This window comes from Pelecanus crispus, chromosome 9 (genome assembly GCF_030463565.1).
Source record: "Pelecanus crispus isolate bPelCri1 chromosome 9, bPelCri1.pri, whole genome shotgun sequence".
Lineage (NCBI taxonomy): Eukaryota > Metazoa > Chordata > Aves > Pelecaniformes > Pelecanidae > Pelecanus > Pelecanus crispus.
In genome coordinates this window covers 14,849,535-14,870,452 of record NC_134651.1, presented here as the reverse complement: position 1 = coordinate 14,870,452, position 20,918 = coordinate 14,849,535, and the positions used below count along the sequence as shown (strand labels likewise).

Here is a 20,918-nt window from a genome sequence, read left to right as displayed (position 1 = left end):
CTGTGTACAGGTGCACTCCATCCTTTGAGATCTTATTATGGGGCAGGGTTTCATGCTCTGAAGATGTGGCAAAGGCAATGACTTAGGGAATTCTATGCCCTACATCTCACCTCACCCACCCACTCGGTTATATCGGTGTAACTGTTTCTGAGGCCCATGCTAAGAACCAGAATAGGGAACTGATCTGGCCTTATGAAGAAGAAAATGGCTAAAGAATGAAACTGTATATTCACAGATGGACCACTAAGAAAAGTCTCAGACACTTGTACAACCAAGGGAGTTCATTACAGCAAACAAATAGGAACCAGTAGTATTACTGGGCTGATTGTGGGAATCAGTATTGCTGCTAAATGCTTGATATGCTGAAATGCAGTCTGGAAGTGATGCTTTGAAGTCTTGTCTTCCTTCCAGTTTCTTTTTCACCCCATTAAAGTAATAAAACCTCCTACCCACTTATTAAGAGCCAGCTGTCTCTGCTGTTAGGGGAGATGCTGGTTGGGAGAGAGTAGGAACACTGAAGTGATACTCATTACCTGAATTGGCAGAGGTGCAAATCTGGGTCAACGGGGACTGGTCAGGTCAGGTCAGGCCAGGGGTGTTGCAAGACTCTGTTTCAGTGTTATACTTAGCTGCTCTGCTTTACACGCACTGATCTACTTGCTTTTTCTTTCATCTCATGCAGAGCACAGAGTGCAAGGGGACAGGTGCTCTGATTCCTGTGATGAGCTGAAGTTGATGACTCCTAGTTTGCTCATCTGTGCAGCAGAGAAATCAGTCAGTTGAAGTAACATGCTGACATGCATTTTGCCCCAAAGCCTCTCCAGCTAGAGCTGTGAGAATGGCTTTTGTTCTGCCACAATGGAGAGGAGAATTCTCATGTGTATTTTAAACAGCATGCTGAAAGCAAGGACTGATCTTCCTTGCTAAATCCAGAGAAATTCTATTGAACTCAGTGAAAATTGCGTCTGAAATCTCTGAGAATGATAACAGAATCAGGTCTTGCAAGCTCTCTGTTATGCCTATAGGGTTAATTTCCATTAGCAAATTAATCTTCATTTGCTTCTGTCTAAATGAGCCATGAGAATCCAGCCATCATTACAAATAAGTGTACTAACACCGGTAGTATTGTCCTTTCCTGTCTACTGCTTCTCTCCTGTCCTGAGTTGATTTGGACACAAGTGACATCAGTCTCTTCCGGAGCAATTGCAGCCAGGGTAAGTGGATGTGGCAGAGAAAAGAAATTGCAGGAGGACCTGACCCAGCAGAGAAGCAGGGGGATGCTGCCATGAATCAGTCCAGGACAGGACTGTGTGCATCTGCAAATCTAATGGAAGAAAGGATGTGATTTTATGGCATCACTTTTAATGCAAGAGGCTGTAAATTCATCTATAATCCAAAGTCGACTAAAAATTTCAGCAGACTGTTGACGGAGGATGTGTCCACTTACCTCATACTCTTACCTCACATGTAACTACAGAACGTCTGATGGCTCCTGGGTATGAATAAAATTGGCAGGTGCTTTTGTGTTGTCGTTGTCTGCCTCATCATTATAGCTACAGTTCCATCCCATCCTTTATTTTGGTAACTGTGCAGGTACAAATTCTTGCATCTGCAAGGATTTGCACACACAAAATTGTATTTTAAATTTGGAGGCCTCTTTTCACCCTCTGTTTTCACTGGAGAGTGCATAGTTGCTGACTATGTTCCCTTCTGGAGCGGGGGACCCTCAAGCAGACAGATAAACAAGACTGAAAATTCTTTACTCTGGCAGGCTCCCACAGATCTGCTTGAGGCAGCCACACTGCAGTGGAATGTCCCAACACAACATGGCCTGGTTGGAAAAGACAAGCTGATGTAGTTAGAGAAACCTGCCAGCAAGAAAATGAGGTTTAACTTACCCCTGACATCTTCATTGTAGGGGGCTATATGGGGAGAACAGGTGACAGCTACCCAAATTTTACAATAAATCATGGTGGTGTTAGGGAGATGGACAGACAACTGACTGGTTGACCAACCTTTTGGCTTTAATACACACATATCAGCATCAACTCCCCAACATGCTGTGAGGCACAGTTACTATTACAGTTTTCCTGCTGAAAATTGAGTAAATATACTTAAAACAAAGCAAACTAAAAAGTCACAGTCCATTAACAATAACTGAGCAGAACTGAGAAAGGAATAACAGGATAGCTCAAGGAGTCAGGAGCTAAATTAACTGCAGAGAGCATAGATAAATAGGGATACACAGATCAGACAGTACCATAGTCACCAGCCACTGCCTATTACAGCCAAAATGTTGGTCAGCAGCCATCTATCCATCTCCAAAACACTTCTGCATTATGGATCTGCTCAACTCTGCTTGCCTGTTACACACAGTGCAGTGGGTGTCAATGACTCATTAAATTTTGCTTGTAATATACCTGGGCTGGCCTGGCTGAAGGCATGATTTATTGTAGTTTTATCCATAACATTTTGCAAACTGTTCCTGTGTCTCTGTTTTACTCTTCCATGAGCAGCTGTTAGAGTCTTTCTTCTGCATACTTAAAGTCTTCATTTTCTTCTCCTCTAGCGGCATGTTATTTACATGGCCTGACTGGAGTAATCAAAAGAACTTGAGAGATGGCCGGTTCATTCAGTTTGATTTTCTGCAGAAAGGTAGGCTCTTTCTCTCAACCTTGGAGTAAAGTTATACAGGCTTCCTCAAATCTCCCTTTTCCAACAAAATGAAGAAGCCAGTTTTGCCCAGCTGTTTGAAGTCAGATTGTAGTTGTCTACACATCAGTGGAAAACACAAACATCTGCACTGAATTGCTATCACAGTGGTCTCACAGCCACTGTCTAGTTTCATCCACCTGCTTCATCTACTTCAGTTCAGAGCTCTGTGGATGAAGAACTCCTTTTATTTCCTGCATACATAGGGTCTAGCTGCCATACATTAATCTAATACAAACCATAAAAACACAGTACAATTTACAGCTAAGTTGCTGAGGTATCTAAACTTGTACCAGTGGATTTCCTGATGCTGAAGCTGATGTTTTAGCAGAGCTTTTGTTATAGCTGTATAAAAGCAACTCTGCACTATGACAAAGACAGTTCTAAGTGTGAGACAGTTTCCCTGTGTCGTGGTTTAGCCCCAGCCAGTGACTAAGCACCATGCAGCCGCTCGCTCACTCCCCCTACCCCGGTGGGATGGGGGAGAGAATCGGAGGAGTGAGAGTGAGAAACACTCCTGGGGTGAGATAAGAACAGTTTAATAATTGAAATAAAGTAAAATAGTAATGATAATAGTAACAATTAAAAAAAAAAAATATACAAAGCAAGTGATGCACAATGCAATTGCTCACCACCCACTGATTGATACCCAGACAGTTCCCGAGCAGCAATCGCTGCTCCCTGGCCAACCCCCCCCCCCCAGTTTCTATACTGAGCATGACGTCATATGGTATGGAATAGCCCTTTGGTTAGTTTGGATCAACTATTCTGGCTGTGCCCCCTCCCAGTTTCTGGTGCACCTGGCAGAGCATGGGAAGCTGCAAAGTCCTTGACTAGCATAAGCAGTACTTAGCAACAACTAAAACATCAGTGTGTTATCAGCATTCTTCTCCTACTAAATCCAAAACACAGCACTGTGCCAGCTACTAGGAAGAAAATTAACTCCATCCCAGCTGAAACCAGGACACCCTGCCATGCCCTTGTTTCAGGCTACAACCACTTGAAAAGTACATGGTGGAAGGAGGGAATGTGTTGGTGACATCTGGTCACACAACATAGTGCCCACATTTAGGACATGCTGTTGTGTGCATCTAGTTTCATAATGGAGATAGGCAAGCACGCCTATCGTGTGTAATCAGACGTGCATGCATACTATTGTTTTAGTCACAGGTGGGCCAAGATGAAACCGTGGGGACCTTCCAAAGGTCCTTACAAAGCAGTAGCATTCCTCCTTGGCAAATAGATTGGGAAGCAGTCCTGTGGACATCTTTCCTCATCATTTTCTCAGGTGAAAGGAGGCGATTTCTCAGCTCTGGGATGCCTTCTGGAATATATCAGCTAGCCATTGCTCTGTAGTTACTTCTGATGCACTTTCAGGACTCAGGTCCCTCTCTGGATTTCCTCCAAGCTGCATATAGTGAAGCAATGCAGGAGAATGAATGAATGAATGCTGTAGGAAGGTCCCATGGGTCCTGAAATTTATGAAACTCAGGCTGGTGAGTGGGCTGGGCTGCTGGCCTGGATCAGGATTGAAATCTTGGCATTTAGCTATATCTCTATGAGCTAGCAGCTAGGACTGACAGATTAAATTAGTTGCTATTTCTCAGGCAACAGCTCCCAGCCTCCAGTGTGCATTCTCCTGTACCAGAGAGTTTTGTGATGTTCTGTATCCATTTATTCATGTTTATTTTCTGTCATCTAGTCTGTGTGCAAGACACAGTACAGTGGACCTGTTTCTCGTGGCTTTCTCCTACTCTGACCATGTATGCTAAAACAAATCTTTGGAAATACCTCCTTCATAGGCACCTCCACCCCTCCCCATCTGCCACATAAACACCTACCTGGGCTTCTCAGCTCTAGAGCAGAGCACAATGGGGAAAAAGGGCACACAGAGGTGCTGTTAGACACGTCGTTCTTCCCCACACTCCTGGCCTGAATACCAGCTAAAGCAACAGAGAACCAGGCTATGAGAGGGACAAAATCACACTGGAGAGGAGGCGTGTGCAACCATATGCAGGCAAGGAACATGGACAAGGTATCAGGCTTGGTGTCAGGCTTGGTGTCTTGCATGAATGGGATAGGAAATTTCCTTCTTAGTTTGCAACTTCTTTCCTACCCTTACTGCTAGCATTGCCTGCTGCCTTACTCTGCTTCACTGGTGGACAGGGTTATCCCTTCCCCTCCAAACCACATCATATGACTTGAGCTGCCACTGAAGGAGGACAGACATGGACCAACCCACTGCAGACCTGCATGGCATCTGTGACAAGCAGTGGAAGGCTTTCCCATGCTAATGCCCTGTATTGTCAGCTGAGGGCTTCATCTAACAAGGGATTCTTTACGTTCTAGTGCCAGGAAGTAATGTGAAAAAACACAATTAAAATGAATACTTCTCTGAGATTTGTTGTGCAAGCCAACCTGGAGAGGACAACACTGTAATCTTCTTGCTGTTATTGTAACATATTGCCTATAAGGAATAACAAATATCAACTTCAAATTAACTGTGATACACACACTGAAAGCTAAGTGGAGTGAATGAGGAGAGACCAGAGATAAAACAGGCTGCTCTCCAGATATTATTCTGAAAATTAAAGCGAGTGGATGGAAGATATACATCACAAAAATAATCTATTATGCTCAGTGTACTAGAGCAGAACTTTCACCCTTTTAAACTCTCATTAAAATGCAGCCATTTTTGTTTCAAAGGATTAATATGTTGGCTCTAAAGAGAGAAGAAAAATGTGATTCATGGTGTGCTTGGAATTAGATACTGTTAATTGAAAATAACCCTAGGCACTTACACAGTGCTTTTCAGCTCAAAATCTTGAAACTAGTTTTTTTTGTGGATGAGATTCATTCACGTAAAGGCACTGGTGAAAGACTGGTGTGCAGCAAAAATCTCACCAAAAAGTACTGTGGGAACTCTTGTATGCTTACACTGTGCACTAAGGCAAACATCACCTTTGAGCAGAAGGGTTTTAAAAAAAAGGGACTCACTGTCACATAGAACAAAAATACCTGTCCATAAAAATAGTGGAAAATTATTTATGATGGTTTGGCTACAGCTGAATGGATATTTGTACAGCTAGCTAAAACAAGCCCCCTGGAAACTCTGGAAAAAACACACTGGTGCAGTCTGACTCCTGACACTCTGAACATGGAAAAATATTCGTTGTGAAATGAGGACTTTGTAGCCATGTGCAAACTCCTAATCAAAATGAACATAGAGGAGAAACTACTAGAGGTGGTTGTTGGCCACAGCAGACTTTATGATGCTCTGAATCCTCCAGTTTAGTAGGGGGGCTCAGAGCATCATAAAGTCCACTGTGTCAACAGCCATGTCCTAGGTTCCCCAGAGGACTTCGACAAGAGCTCAAAGGTAGGCAGACTGTGAAGGGACTTGATTTATTAGGGTCAGCAGCACCCAACTCACCTGCATAGCAAATAATATTTCTGCTTGGCAAGTGGGGAAACAGGCACACACAAGTATGGTGGGTTGCCTAAGGTCACAGAACAATTTAGTCTGGAGTAAAATGAAAAATCCTTGAGTCATGTCCTTTCTCCCACCCTCGCAGTGTCAAATGAAAAAGGAGCACCATTCAAGAGTTATGGTAATTTCATAAAGCATCAAGCAAAAGCCATTAAAATTAATAAAAGCAGAAACAGCTAACTCAGAGAGTGTTCTGTTCTTTGGTCTCTGGAGTGTTACAATGACATTCTGTAGTGGTGCTGTAAGGATTTACAGTTTACTTGCTTGTACAGTACTGGCATTGACGTGCTGGAGTGAAGATTTAGCTTTGTAAGCCATTTGTTTCTGAACTCATTGTGACCTACTTTAAGTTTGCTGCTAAGTGGCTGGGATTTAGAGTGGCTGGGACAGTGATGTAATCAAAGTCACACTTTGATACATGGAGGCAAAATAGGTCATTGGTATCAATGCTAGGCCAGGAAATTTTGCAATGCACCACTAGATGAAATAAATCACTCTGGAATAAAGATGAAGAGGGCACCATGCACTGAGAAGAAGGATCTGGTTGAAGTGGAGAGACCAGGAAGATGTTTCTCATGTGGCTAATTGATGCAATAATTCCAGCAGGAAGTCTTGTTACTGATGAGTGTATCCAACACCTCCAAAAGCCCCCTGGGAAGCAGTGGTGATGAACATCTTTGGTAACCCATTTTATGCAGGCTTCCATAGCCCTCCTAACCCCTAATGACCTTCTTGTACCATCAGCTGGGGTCTGCCATCTACAGCTCCTGGAAACAGGAATAGGTTCCTTTCACACTGTGTCTGGGAGGCAGATAATGACATAGGGAAAGATACAGATACAAGAACCAATGACGATGACTAAATCCAAAGTGCTGTGTTCTGCACCCAGCTTTGGTTCTGGCTTCTTGCTGGGTCCTGCACTTCAGTCACAACAACCACATGCAACGCTACAGGCTTGGGGAAGAGTGGCTGGAAAGCTGCCTGGCTGAAAAGGACCTGGGGGTGTTGGTTGACAGCCGGCTGAACATGAGCCAGCAGTGTGCCCAGGTGCCCAAGAAGGCCAACAGCATCCTGGCTTGTATCAGGAATAGTGTGGCCATCAGGAGCAAGGAGGTGATTGTCCCACTGTACTCAGCACTGGTGAGGCCCCACCTGGAATACTGTGTCCAGTTTTGGGCCCCTCAATACAAGAAGGACACTGAGGTGCTGGAGTGTGTCCAGAGAAGGTCAGCGAAGCTGGTGAAGGGTCTGGAGCACAGGTCTTATGAGGAGCGGCTGAGGGAACTGGGGTTGTTTAGCCTGGAGAAGAGGAGGCTGAGGGGAGACCTTATTGCTCTCTACAACTACCTGAAAGGAGGTTGTAGCGAGGTGGGTGTTGGTCTCTTCTCCCAAGTAGCTAATGATAGGACGAGAGGAAATGGCTTCAAGCTGCACCAGGGGAGGTTTAGATTGGATATTAGGAAAAATGTCTTCACGGAAAGGGTAGTCAAGCATTGGAACAGGCTGCCCAGAGAGGTGGTGGAGTCACCATCCCTGGAAGAGTTCAAAAAATGGGTAGATGTGGCACTTTGGGACATGGTTTAGTGGGCATGGTGGTGTTGGGTTGATGATTGGACTGATGATCTTAAAGGACCTTTCCAACCATAATGATTCCTAGTTTTTACTTTCATTAAAAAATAATCCAGCCACCAAACCAGGAAACATGAAATTATTACTCTACCCTTAACTGGTTTAGTGGTGGACTTGGTAGTGTTAGGTTAATGGTTGGACTGGATGATCTTAAAGGTCTTTTCCAACCTAAACAATTCTATGATTCTATGATTCTTTGCACTGGAACAGGTTGCCCGGAGAGGTAGTGAAGGCCCCATCCCTAGAAACCTTCAAGGTCAGGTTGGATGGGGCTCTGAGCAACCTGATCTAGTTAAAGATGTCCCTGCTCACTGCAGGGGCGTTGGGCTTGATGACCTCTAATGGTCCCTTCCAACCCAAAGCATTCTACGATTCTATGATTCTCCAGGAAAGAGCTAGCTGTAAGCTGCATATAAAAGGTCAGTGATATTAAAACACTTGGCTCTGAAGAGGCCTGGGAATGAGGAATGCCACACAGAAGAAGCAATTATTGTTGTCATTTTACTTGTTTACTTGTTGTGGGCAGTTCCCTGTCAGCCTCAAAGAGTGGTGGAGGAGAAGGATGGAATGGAGGAGGCTGGAGGAAAAACCATTAGGATGGGCAGAGAGGGCACTACCCAGAGTGGGCTAATGATAGCTCTATGGACGAATCTCTCATTCCAGAAACCCAGGGAAGTCAATGAAAAAGCACTTATTGTTGTCAGCAAGGTCAGGATTTCACAGAGGCCTGACCCTCTGCTTTACATAGTCCAAAGTATAGGTCACAGCCTCACAAGGGGAGCTCCAACAAAGCATGGCACAGGAGTAATTTTTGCCTTTAAGCTCTTCGACATGTCACCATGGCTTTTATGAACCCTTCTTCTCTCATATGTGTGACCCCTTCCCAAGGTTCTGCAGTGAGTTCCCTGCAGAGGTCGTTAGTGCCTCTCCTGAGGCAGCAAATGTGGAGACAAGGGGCAAAGAAACATTTGGGTTTCACAGGAGCTCAGCACAACATTCTAGAAACATGGTCTCTTCTTCCCGGATAAGATATAGGTAGGCACAGAGCTGAGTTGGTCCTCAGATGGCTTTCCAAGCACATGATGGGAAAAACACTAGCGGTGTTTCAATTAGCACTCTGCAGCTCTCCAAACATGCCACAGTCCTCAGAGCTCTGAGTTCACCACAACACTGAGCCTCCACGTGTTAATGGAGTGGGACCTGCTGCTGTGTGCAATGCCTCCACAAAGCACATGTTCCCTGCCAGCCCAGAGGGAAGAAGCGGCAAAATCACTGGAATTGTTTGGCTCTAGCAGAAGGTGAAGTTTGGTGTTCTGTCATAAAAATCACAAACAGGGAGCCTAATCCTTGGCCCTCACTGTCTCCCGAAATTAAGCAAATTTCCCACAGAAATGAAAGGAAATTTTATCTGAATAAACCTCCAGAATTTACTGGCTTTACTTTGCTTAAGTAACCAAGGAGAATTTAAACTAGTAACCAAGGAGAATTTAAACTGATCATTTATTTTCCTGTGGAAAAATCCCATGAACTGTAATAGATGAGACCCTGAAAGGCTTTTATCTTAATTACTGCAGAAAATTACAGAGAATTAGATCCTTTCTAATGGTTTTCTGAATCATCCTTTGGGATTTGATAGCAGGAATATAATTTGCTATTGAATTGTATAGACTAGTGGAAAAACAATGCCTATAGAAAAGTGTTCACTATCTATTAATGTCTATAGGGCTTCCCTATAAAAGGTTTCTAAAAGCCTTTTATTTATAAATACTTCCAGGGGGTTCTATTATGCTGTACACCTCTTGTTTATCATGCATACTCATTAGAGTAAGAAAAGCAAAAATAGACAGCAGAGACCAGTGATCTGGTTTCTGGGAAAATGGACAGCATGAAATCACAGGAGACCATCCTCATAACCCCATGAAAATGCATCACATAGCCAAGAAAGGCAGAAAAAAGCTAAGGTTTTGATCCTGCATGGAGTTCCTGCTAGCAGACCCTTGTTCCCACATAAACTCTGCAGCTTTAGGGAGATGCAAAGAGCTTTACTTTGGATTACAGCTTCATAGACTAACACTGTAAATTGATAATGGAGTTTGATCATACCCTGGAAGCTTGCATGCAAGAAACCATGACTGCATCTGTGATGCAGCAATAACTGATCAATTCTTTGTTTACTTCCTTTAGCTGAGCAGCCTGGCCTTTCAACTGCAATTACAGACCCCTCCTGAGCAGACTCTGCTGTACGCAGTCTGTTTTTTTCCCCCCTAGCACTTGTCACTCTAACGTAACAGGACTCCCTGAACCCTGCTCTGCACCCTCACTCCCACCTCACAGACATCAATGCTGTCACATAACTATAAGAAGTGGGTCTTGGTTGTGCAATCATTTGCTACAGTCCCACAGTTAACATGCTTAAGCTTCTTAGGAATTCTTGCATTCAGAGCATGGTGGGGTGCTGTCATGCACTTGGGGTATTTAGGGGTGATGCTAAGCTCCTCTTCCAAGCTCTCTGGTCAACAGGCTTTAAGTAATGGCTACACAATATCTGCTTTGGGACTTTTCCATTTCTGATGGCCATTTCTGTTCCTTTTTCTGCTTATGCTAACTTCTTTTGCTCTGTTGTTATAGAACCTTGAAGGAAAAGACCTTGCTGAGTGTAGCTGTATGCTTTTCAACAGATTTGTTATTCCACCACCTGATGGGGGACATGCTGAACCAGTGCCTGACACTAGCACTCTCTGCCAGAGTTCCCCTGAGTTTAAGCAGTACAGCTAAGGCTGCCAGATGCAAGTGTTTGCAGAGCTGAGAACAACAGAAGTCATAGCAAATGTCTAGGCATCTATCCTTATTCACCTCTTGCAAGTTCACAGCAGGGAAAATGGAAGACAGCTGACAGCAGCAACATCAGGATTTGCCTGTGTCTGCAAAAGAGCTGAGGAGGGAAGAGGAAACACAGTGACTTTATGTGACTTTCTTCCCAGGTGACAACATGCCAAGCTTTCAGAATAGGAGTCACAGAGGGATTCTAGCATGAAAGGATATTGTGGCTTTTGAGAAGAATTAAATTAGGAAAATGTTACAAAGGTCCTTCTGTGGCAGGTATTCCAACATTACATACCTGTGCATTAGAAGTCCTACCAAAAAGTGTTTAATAATCTCAGACTAAAGGATGTGTTTCATTTCCCAGGGTCCCATTTATATTTCAGGTATTTGTATGCCAGCTGCTAGCACAAAACACTTAACAGTAAATACAGATCATTCCAGCAAGCAGAAAACAGCATGCCCAATACTGGAAGTAGAAAATAAATTGTTTTAGTTAGTAGATTTATAAGTTGAACTAAATCTAGAAAGACATATTCATGCATGTTGCAGTTGTGGCCAAGTCCTGGCTCACTAATATCTTTATTTTGTGAAAAACACAATTCCCTTGATTTTCCATAACTTTCCTTCCCCCCTGCCTCCCATTTTTACACTATTTTTCATCTGCAATTATCTGTCTTGGCAGACAGACAAGTCCTGTGTTCAGGACACAAATTCCTACTCCTTATTATAGACCACTGAAATGTTTTATCTGACACATTTGCAGCCTGTCACAAGCATTACAGGAGGGTTTTTTCATTATAGATTGTTGCTGCCTTTGTTTATCCATCTCAGGTTCTTCCCTTCCTCAGATATGAACCTATCTATGAGCCAGAGCTGTGCTGAATGCTGCTTCTCAGCAACCCAAAACCCAAGCTCTAAAAAATCTGTCTGCAGTGGCCAGGGGACATCCCTTTTGCCATGAGATGCAGAAAGGTTTTTAGTGAAGTAGGGCATTTAAATACAATACAGAGCTCAGGCCTCCTGGATTTCATTTTATGTTAATGTATTTGTACACAAAGACACTCAGAAAGCTCTTAGATCTTCAGCTAATGAAAGGGAAATTGATATAGAAGCCAGTGGTTTGACAGTCAGTTACAGATTAGGGTATTCTAACAGGAAGCACAATGTGGGGAAAGGCAGAGGAAAGGGACAATTGGCTTTCAACACATGACCAAGGGACTGTGTTTTCTCTTTGTGGGGCTGCTGCCACAGGGTAGCATTTCTTGCAAACCTCCTTTTTCCCACTGCTTTATGACAACTTGCAAGAAGTGTGTTCTCCAGGGACATAGGAAAGAGTCTGGTGGCTGGAGCCTTTCTTGTTTTCAAACTTGGAAAAATATCCATCTTTTACAGCTACAACCACTACCCAATGGTCTGGAGAACTGAGTCACCTGTAAACTCAATGTGGGATTTTAAATAACAAATGATGCTGGGATTGGAGGCTCCATGAGGCTCCAAAGAAGTAGCAGGTATGTCTAAATAGCAAGGACAGTTGCTATTTTGCAGAGTTTGCCTGAAAAGTGCCCTGTTGAAATCTGCTCAAGAGCTGCAGAATACAATGTGGGTGTTAAACTGCTGCTGGTAGCCACCTTGTGAGCAGAGGGTTGGCACAGGAGAATCGTGTGTAATAGTGTATAGATATATATAAAATAGAGAATAGTGTAATCGGTTCTTCTCAGCCTGTACCTGTACATCACTGCAGGCACAGGCCCGCTGGTAACTTTTCAAAGCTCCTGGGTAGGAAGAGAGTTGCTGAGTGAGGTCTCCGAGCATACAGTGAAACGAAAGAGAAGTGCTAATGACCAGTTCTTCATTATGTTTATATCTGGTTTCCAGTACAATAGGGCGCTGATTCTCATTTGTGGCTTTTGATATTACTGTAATACAAGTAATTAGCTACAAATGAACAATAGCAATGAGTGTAGTCAAATCATACCTAATGCATGTAGATGTGTAAAGGAGCGTGTTTTGCTGTTTCTATTCTCCAATCTGCCCCACCAGAATTTATTTATTATATATGGAACCAAACGCAAACACCAAAGCTGTATCCTCTCCATGGAGGGGGAATTTGCACATAGATGAGGGATTTCATGTTCTGGCCATATCCCTGTACCAGAGCATTAGCTCCAGTGCAGCACTACAACGCTCAGCACTGCTCAGATCTGAATCCAAATTTTACTACTTGAGATAATCCCAATTTAAAAATAAAACTAATGACAGAAAATTGACATAAGCCAGGGAAATGAACAGCAGAAATATTTCCAAACATTGCTTACAGAGGCCCTGAGCCAACCCACTTACAGACTATGAAGTTTATTAGATCAACTTCAAAGGTGTCTGTGTACAATCTAATTACACTTAACAACAATGAGATAAACAGCTCACCAGTATATTTTCAACAAAAAAAAAGGACACTGAGGCAAGAATAGTAGATGATCTGGCTGGGGTCTTTCAATAGTTAGTGTCTGAAGCTGGCTGAGAATCAGAAGTCTGCTTCAAAAGCCTTGGTGGATATACGAGCTAGATATATTTCTAGCTTGGGATATGCACTAAGCATCTGCTATTCTTTTAGAAAATGTTTTAAGCATCCTGAGTATGGGTATTTGTGGCTGGCTATGACAGATGCAATGCCATTGTTTCAAAAGATTTTAATGAGCACAGCTCCACTGCCATGTGGATGGCTCGATGCTGTGTTCTGCTGACAGGATGTAGGAGATCACAACTCTTCACCGGAGGAGGCATTTATTTTTTTTTTTAATCTGGAGGAAAAATTCAAGTCTGTCAAGGAGGCAACACAACCATTTTAAAAATTGTCTCAAGATTGTGGTGTGTGCTGGGTGCTATTGATCTGTCATAATCCTTTGCATATGGAAATTGTGCCTGTAAATCTCCCAGATTTTTATTTACAGACACTAACTTAGACAAAGTCTCTGGTGACTGGAGGGGAAAAAAGGGCAGCCAGCTTCTTATGGTCTCTGGGAAATATCTGGGACACACTAGGTGTTTGGAGAGGGACAGAGTTGAGTGTAATCCATGCTGCTTTGGCTGGCAAATTTTGCAGCTGGTACCACACATGTCCCCATGTGGAGACAGCTCCAGGTGGTGAAATTAATGGTCCATGGGCCAGAATGGGACTGGCTTTCCTCTATAACTGGGGGAAGACAAGGGGGAGCCCTGGGTACAGAGCAGCAGACAAATTGCTTGCCAGCTCCAGATCTCCAGAGTCTGGGAGTGCTCTGGTAGGGCTGTGTGACTTTATGTTCACTACAGTTCCTTCAAGTCTTGCCCCTTTAAAGCATGCAACTTGAATAGCAGAGCCAGGGAGAGATCATGAGTCCAAAATTCATCTGAAAGACTCTCTTTTCCCTGAGACTACACTAAACTCGTCCTTTGTTGATCCCAGCCTTGTGGAGTCTGATGACCGCTACCTGTAACTGCTGTTTTGAAGACATTTTTGGGGTGTGTGAAAGAGAAGCAAAGTTTCTGGCATCGGAATGAGGGCAAGTCCTGATGCAGAGAAGCACAAGGAGTGCTTTGGTGATGTCATGGCATGCTGTGACATTCCAATCCTGTCCAGGAGTCCTAAAATGCCTCGCTCCAGAACCAGACTAGGGACTGCTAGTGGAGGGAAAGACCTGAAGAGCAGCGAAGCAGCTGAAGTAAATAAGGATATCACCAGGGCAGCCTAATGAAAGTGAGGTTCTGAAAAATGTGAAACTAGATCTGGTGCTACTCTGGGCTCCTTCCTCCAGGAACTGTTGCAGATCTGGGAATTCAGGCCACACAGTGAAAGTGTGCAGGGAGGAGAAAAGTGAGATGGAATTCTTGTCCTGGGTTCAGCTATCAGTGGGAAGGGCAGAGTTGGGTGCAGCGCCAGTGAAGGAGAAGGAGGAGGATGGCACAGCAGGTTCCTTGGTCTGCTGCTGAGCAAATCCCTCACTGTGCATGGCTCACTTCCCTGCTCTGTGTCATTCTTCTTATCTGCACAGACAGCCTGTTCTATAGGCCAGGACCAGGTTTCTGCAACACAAGGCACAAAGGGCCCTTGAACAGCTTAGAAGGTACCGCAATAATATGAAGCAGAAATTGCAGCCACCAGATTGGAAAAATAGAGCACTTCCATTCAGTAATTTTGTTCCTGGTGAAGACCCTTGCCATACGAAACTTTGAGCTACAGCTGCTTCAGCGCTAAGTACAGAAAGGGAAGAGGTTTCTTGAGTCTACTTTTAGCCTCAGAAAATCTGGGTACAATTTCTATGAAATGAGGGATGACTCTAGCTCATTCTGCCTCATACTCTAATTACTAGCTGCAGTAAAATATCCTGAGATAATGTACCTGAAGCTGCATCTTATTTCTGGATCTTGTTCCAATTAATTCCCCCTACCAGTTTGCAGCACCTAAATGAGATGCACTGAGCATAAGGCCCTGGGTTACCTGGTCTTTCTCCCTTGGTATCCCGGGCCAATTGCTCTTCATGGCTACTGCAGACTTGTTTTGCCAGTCTTAGGGTGGTGGTATTAACACTCACTTGCTATCCAGCAGTTTTTTGAGACAGCCTATTCAAGTGTGAAAAGCATTTTGAGGTCTCAGGTCATGCTACAGAAGTGAGAACAGTTGATTCTTCTCTTTCGCTTCATTTCTCTGTGGCCTGTTCTATTTCTAAATGCTGGAAATGGTGCTGAGCAGAAAAGAGAGTATCTGTTCTGCAGGAGAAAAAGAAGAGCAAGCCTGTTTTGCATGAGAAAAAGAGGAAGATGTTTTGAAGGAAAGAGAAAACACATGGAAGAAAGGAAGAGTGCATGTGAGAGGGAGCGCACAGATTCCAGTGCAGGCAAGAAACACTTTAGTAGTCAGGGTGTTCAATCCCTATCCCACCTAAGGTGAATATCCTTATTGGTGAGTCTTGGGCCCAGTATGGCAGAGGCCATAGATTCCTCCTAGGCCCCAAATAATGCTCACAGGAGGAGTTTTGAGGATGCTGCAATGTTTCCGTAGAGAGTTCCATTTCAGAAAGAAAAAAACATTTAGTAGAAAACTCCTGGCCAACCATACTTGCAATCTCATTCTCATTTATTTGCTCAAGTAATCCCTAGTGCTTGATTTACGTAACACTTGAATTAACTGTGTATTTATTCAGAGATCTTAAATTGCACTGATGTGATGAGGTAAAATTGCAAGCTGATGCAGTTTCAAGGGTATTAACAAGCATATGACAGTGCAGCAGATCCCACTTGCCACTGAGGGACCCAAGCGCATTCAAAGTTTTCAAGAGAAGGTGGTAAAAAGGCTCCTTCTTTTGCAAGTACAACTGCTTTTCATGAAGGAGAATTTCTCTTAGCGCTGAGGTGGGGCAGAGAGGTACAGTACATGTCAGAGACTCTTGAAGAAAATTAAAACTGCTAGCTTGATGATGCTCTTGGTGAACAGTGTTGGTTTGAGCTCAGACACTAAATAAAGCCCATTCTTTGGTTCTGAGCAATTTCTGAATAATGCATGGTACCAGGAAAAAAACAAACTCCAGATGAGCAAGAAGCATGGAGCAGTTAACACCCTGATCTAATGGAAACTTTCTGCAAATATGAAGGTGACTACAACTTCAAGCAGAGGTGCCATTAAAAAAGGCAATCAAACTGAAATCTCCATTGCTTCTGGCATTAACTGTTTCTGAAGCACTTTATGTTTCCAGTAGGTGTTTAGTGAATTCAGGCAATCAAAGCTAGCTATGAAGCTGTTACTGAATGGGATTTAAACATTGTAAATGAAGAGGGGGAAAAATGATAATGTAAGTCTGTGATTGATGTGGGTGGAGAGTCAGTGTGACCATTTGGAGACCCACTGAAAGACAGAATCTGAGACAAAACACTCATGAAGAAACTACTGGAAGTCCCAGTATTGAAATATGTTGCAGCAAATAGGATACGGTTAGGAAAGAAAGCTACTCAGTCCATGAAGCCTGTGGAGAACATTGGCTTGAAAAAGATGAGGCAAGAGGGTTGGAGATGAAAAGCGTACCTTGTATCAAAACATCCAGCTGCTTTGCCAAGTGGTGCCAGCGATGCATACATCATAGCTGCTAGCAGTTTGCACCACACGAAAGTGAAGCAAGGATACCCACACAACTAGAAATTGTTATGGCAGGCACACAGGGGACTTACAGATGTTCAGAGATGGACAGGGCAAAACACAAGGTCTTGAAGTGGTTTGGGGTTCAGGAGCTACTGTGACTTCTGTGGGAGCTGTGTTATCACAAGAGGGAGCTGTCCGCCTGTATGAGATTGTCACCCCAAGACAAAAACACACAGCAGAGAAACAGGGTGCTCAAACCCTGGCAGGGGCTGGAGGCAAGAGGTCCTGAGTGCTCAGACAGGCAGTGACCACAGCAGGCTGGCATGGGAGGGCACGGGCTGAGCCGAGTTAGCAGAACTAATCCTGCAGGGCAGGCCACCAACGCTGAACGCTGCTAACTGCTCTTCTGCAAGTCAGATCCTGCATTATGTTAATACTGTCGGTGAATTGTTTTTATTTGTAGGCTTTGCTGGGGAGGGAGATGAAGGAAAGGTGCTTGGTCAAAGTCAAACATGGTGCCGGTCAGAGGTTCATGTGACAATGCAGCTGATCACCAAGGCTCAGAGAGTGAATAAGTCGATGTGTGTCAGTCTGCTCTGAGCAGTGTCTGCACACAATGGGGCCTGCGTACGCAGCAGAGGGCATGTGCGTGCACACACACGCACACTTCTACCCTTACCTGTGGGACACAGTTTCTTAGATAATGAGCATATCACTGCCCTCAGAAGCTGTGTAGCTGGTTACAGGACAAAGCCAGAGGCATCGCCCGTTCTCCTTTGAATAGGCTGTGGTTTCTGTTACAGGGTCCAAACCTACCCTTGATTTTGCATTTTTGTTTCAGATAAGGTCCCGCTGCAAGAGGTGCTGAACTCCCATTTCTGATTAAGATTAGTGGTCCAGAGGAACCAAGCCACATCCCTGAGCTTGGATCTAAACACTAGCATCTGTGTTTACCATGCATCAGGGAAAACAGCCTGTAACCTCTTCACACTGAGCTTAGTTCCACCTTCCTGTTTTTTCTCTGAATGCCTCATGCCTAATTTTGGTAGACACATTTTACTGTAGTCTGGGACTGAGCTGAAAGCTTTGTTTCCTGCCAAGAATCTTGAGAGGAGAATACATATCCAAGCAGTTTTCATCAGTGCCACAGCATCTGAAATGCCCTGTAGAAGGCTAACACAATATATTCGTACGCTCCCTGGGCAGGAAGACAGACAGTTTTTCCAGTGGATGCACTAAGGTAAATAACGGATTGCGCTATATATGTTCAATGATGGGAAAAGCCACAGAAGATCAAGCTAAAGGGAGAAAACCACTCCAGGTTGCAAAGTTAGAAGGCATTAAAAATACATACAGAAGAAAAGCATGTAGTCTTGACGATGGGGGAGCGGATGGAGATCAGAGATCTGGGCTCCTTGCCACAGGCTGCTCGACCTCAGGCAAATCTTCTGAGATCCCATTTCCCCTCCTACCCTTTGTCTATGTAGCTCCCAGGAGCTTCTAGGCAGGGTTGGTCTCAAGTGCAGCAGTGAGGATACTTTATCTTGGTCATTGCTTCTCAGACATATGATAAAATTATCTCATATATTTTATATATATATATATAAAACAATCTTCAGGATGCCTTACGGAGCAAAAAAGGAATAAACGCAGAATGCCTCGGGAACATGTGGGAGGAGCAGAGTTCCCAGCCGGTTATTAATCCACTTGCAGGACAAGGCTTTTGCTGAAGTTTAAAATTAAATTTAAATTTAAAAAAAAAGGAATTTGATCCCGAGCCAGAGGTCTGGCTCCAGCCCCAGCACCCGCCCGCCGTGACGCCGGCAGAGGAGCCGGCCCCCCCGCGGCCCCCCGCGGCCCCGGCAGCAGCCGCCCCCGCCCCGTTGCGCCCCGCTCCGCTCCGCTCCGCTCCGCTCCGCTCCGGCCCGGCCCCCAGCGCGGCGGCGGGCGGGCGGCTCCGCGCTGCCGCGGGCGGGGGCTCAGCCCGCGCGGCCGCTTGTTGATCGCGGCGCGCGCCGCGGCCCCGGGCCCGCTCGGCGCCGCAGGGAGCCCCCGCGCCCGGGCCGGCCGCTGCGCTGCGGCGCCGCTTGCCTCCTTCCATCCCAACACCGCCAAACCCTCCTTTCTTTTTTTTTTTTTTTCCCCTTCCCCTCTCTCTCCCTTTCTTTCCTTTTTTTTTTTTTTTTTTTTTTTTTTTTTTGCGTGAAGATGGCGGCGCCTCTCGCCAGCAAGGCAGGGTCCGCCGGCACCAACAGCAAGCCTCCCTTCCCGGAGCTGGATTTCCGATCGGGAGCCAGGGTGGAAGAATTGAATAAACTCATCCAGGAATTCACCAAACACGACCAGAGGGAGTACGACGACCAGCGAGCCCTGGAGATCCACACGGCGAAGGACTTCATCTTCTCCATGCTGGGTAGGGCAGGGACTGTGCGGGGCGGGGGCGGCGGCCGGGGACCCCCGGCTGGGCTCCCCGAGGGTGCGGCACCGGCGGACCCTTTCCCCGCGCCGGGCTGCGGGCTCCCCGGCCGCAGGGCGGGTCTCACCCCCAGGAAACTCTTCTTTCCTGTCCTGTCCACCTCGCCTTGCCTTTACAGCGATGCATTTATAAACGCGGAGGAAAGGCTGGGTCGCAGAGCTGGCCGGTGCCGGAGAAACACGCCGAGGCAGCAGGGCTCCTGGAGGCCAGCGGGGCTCCCGACCCGTTATTGTTTTTCCTCCCAACTATCAGGGCTGTAGGAAACACAGATTTTTTTTTTTTTTTTTTTCTGGACCTTTTATTTTGGTTATTAGACCGGCTGATGCTTCTACAGGAGCATCCTCTGAACTGCGTTTCTTGCTTAGGTTGCAAAACTTAGAGCGAGTGGAGCAAGTCAGATTGTGGCGGGGGAGTCCTCATCTGCGTGAAACTTTGAATCGCGGGCGGGCATCCTTAAACCCGGGTGAAGCGTGTTGGCCCTTGCAGAAATCACCTGGGCTCTGGCATGACTAAGGCTTCTTAAGATTACCAGTGAATGACTAACAACTCTGATTCTCTAGGTAGTCAGTTCCTGATAAATATTTACCTTGTTTTGACTAAGAAATCACTCACACAAATGAGAGCCTTCAGGATACGAAAAGACACTCTTTAACATGCAGGCTGGACCTTGCAATCAGTCATCCAAGTTTGAATCAGTATCTCAAACATTGTTGCACATAAGAACATGGGTGAACAGCAGGTGTGGCCAGTGAATGGTTCTTTGTAGCTCAGAGGTGCACATATACGCCCTCGAAGCGTTTCTGGCACAAACCGAGTGTGTGGTCTACATGTACGCTGTGAATAACCTACATCACTTTTCTCATTCAACAGCACAGAGCTATCCTATTGCAATAATAATTATTTTCTGCATCGGGGGGTAATCACTATAATAGACGGCTGTGGCCATGAGCATACCTACACTCACTAAATGAGAATCTACCTGCCCATCTGGTTATCTTGTGAGGTACCTGGATAAGTATAATTGCCTGCTATGGGATTTGCGCAATTTTGAGTATGTATTGCTTTTCACCAGGGGCTGGACAGGATATAGCAGACTAAATTTAGCTTGAGAAAAAGGACAACAAGTTGAAAAGTCACTAGCATGTATATTTATAGTTGCTGTTATAAATATTTTTCCCTTCCTGTTTAAAAAAAAAAAAAAAGATGTGGTAAAGCCATGGTTGCCTTAAAGCCTGTAGGATTTTTGTTATTGAAAACCTGATCCTGTGGAAGTCATCCACTATTATGATCTGATACATTTTTCAATCAGGGCTTTAAATAACTGGCTGAGGAAGCAGGGCTGGATGGGATGAAGCAAAGAAAAGTGGAGAGAAAACAGCCAGAGCAGCAGTTCTGGGTGTGTGGCTAGCAAGTAGAGAAAGCTTTACATAGAATCATAGAATCGTAGAATACATAATCCTGTTTAAGCATTTGCAGGGGACAGGGGCCACAGCATTTCTTCCTCCCTCGTGTGGGAGAAAGCAATAGAAGAAAGAAGAGCGGGTTGGAGCGTGCCTTGTATTTCTGCAAATGCACCCTAATGCCTTGATGTTCATGAAAACAGGGAGCCTTAGGCTGTTTAGAAATAATGTAAATTAATGTGGCTGTCTTTGTTAATATAATGCCTGGGAGATGAGTGTTCT

The 20,918-nt window shown here is 44.9% G+C and overlaps 1 protein-coding gene across 1 annotated transcript in view; it reads left to right on the top strand.

Moving 5' to 3' along the window:
• The first annotated feature begins 2,573 nt into the window (after positions 1-2,573).
• The window catches only part of MB21D2 (Mab-21 domain containing 2), a 79,211-nt gene continuing 60,866 nt past the window's right edge, over positions 2,574-20,918 (top strand). The window contains 3 exon segments of the mRNA XM_075716848.1: positions 2,574-2,655; positions 17,930-18,000; positions 18,969-19,173. Coding sequence (XP_075572963.1) covers positions 2,574-2,655; positions 17,930-18,000; positions 18,969-19,173 — 358 coding nt within the window.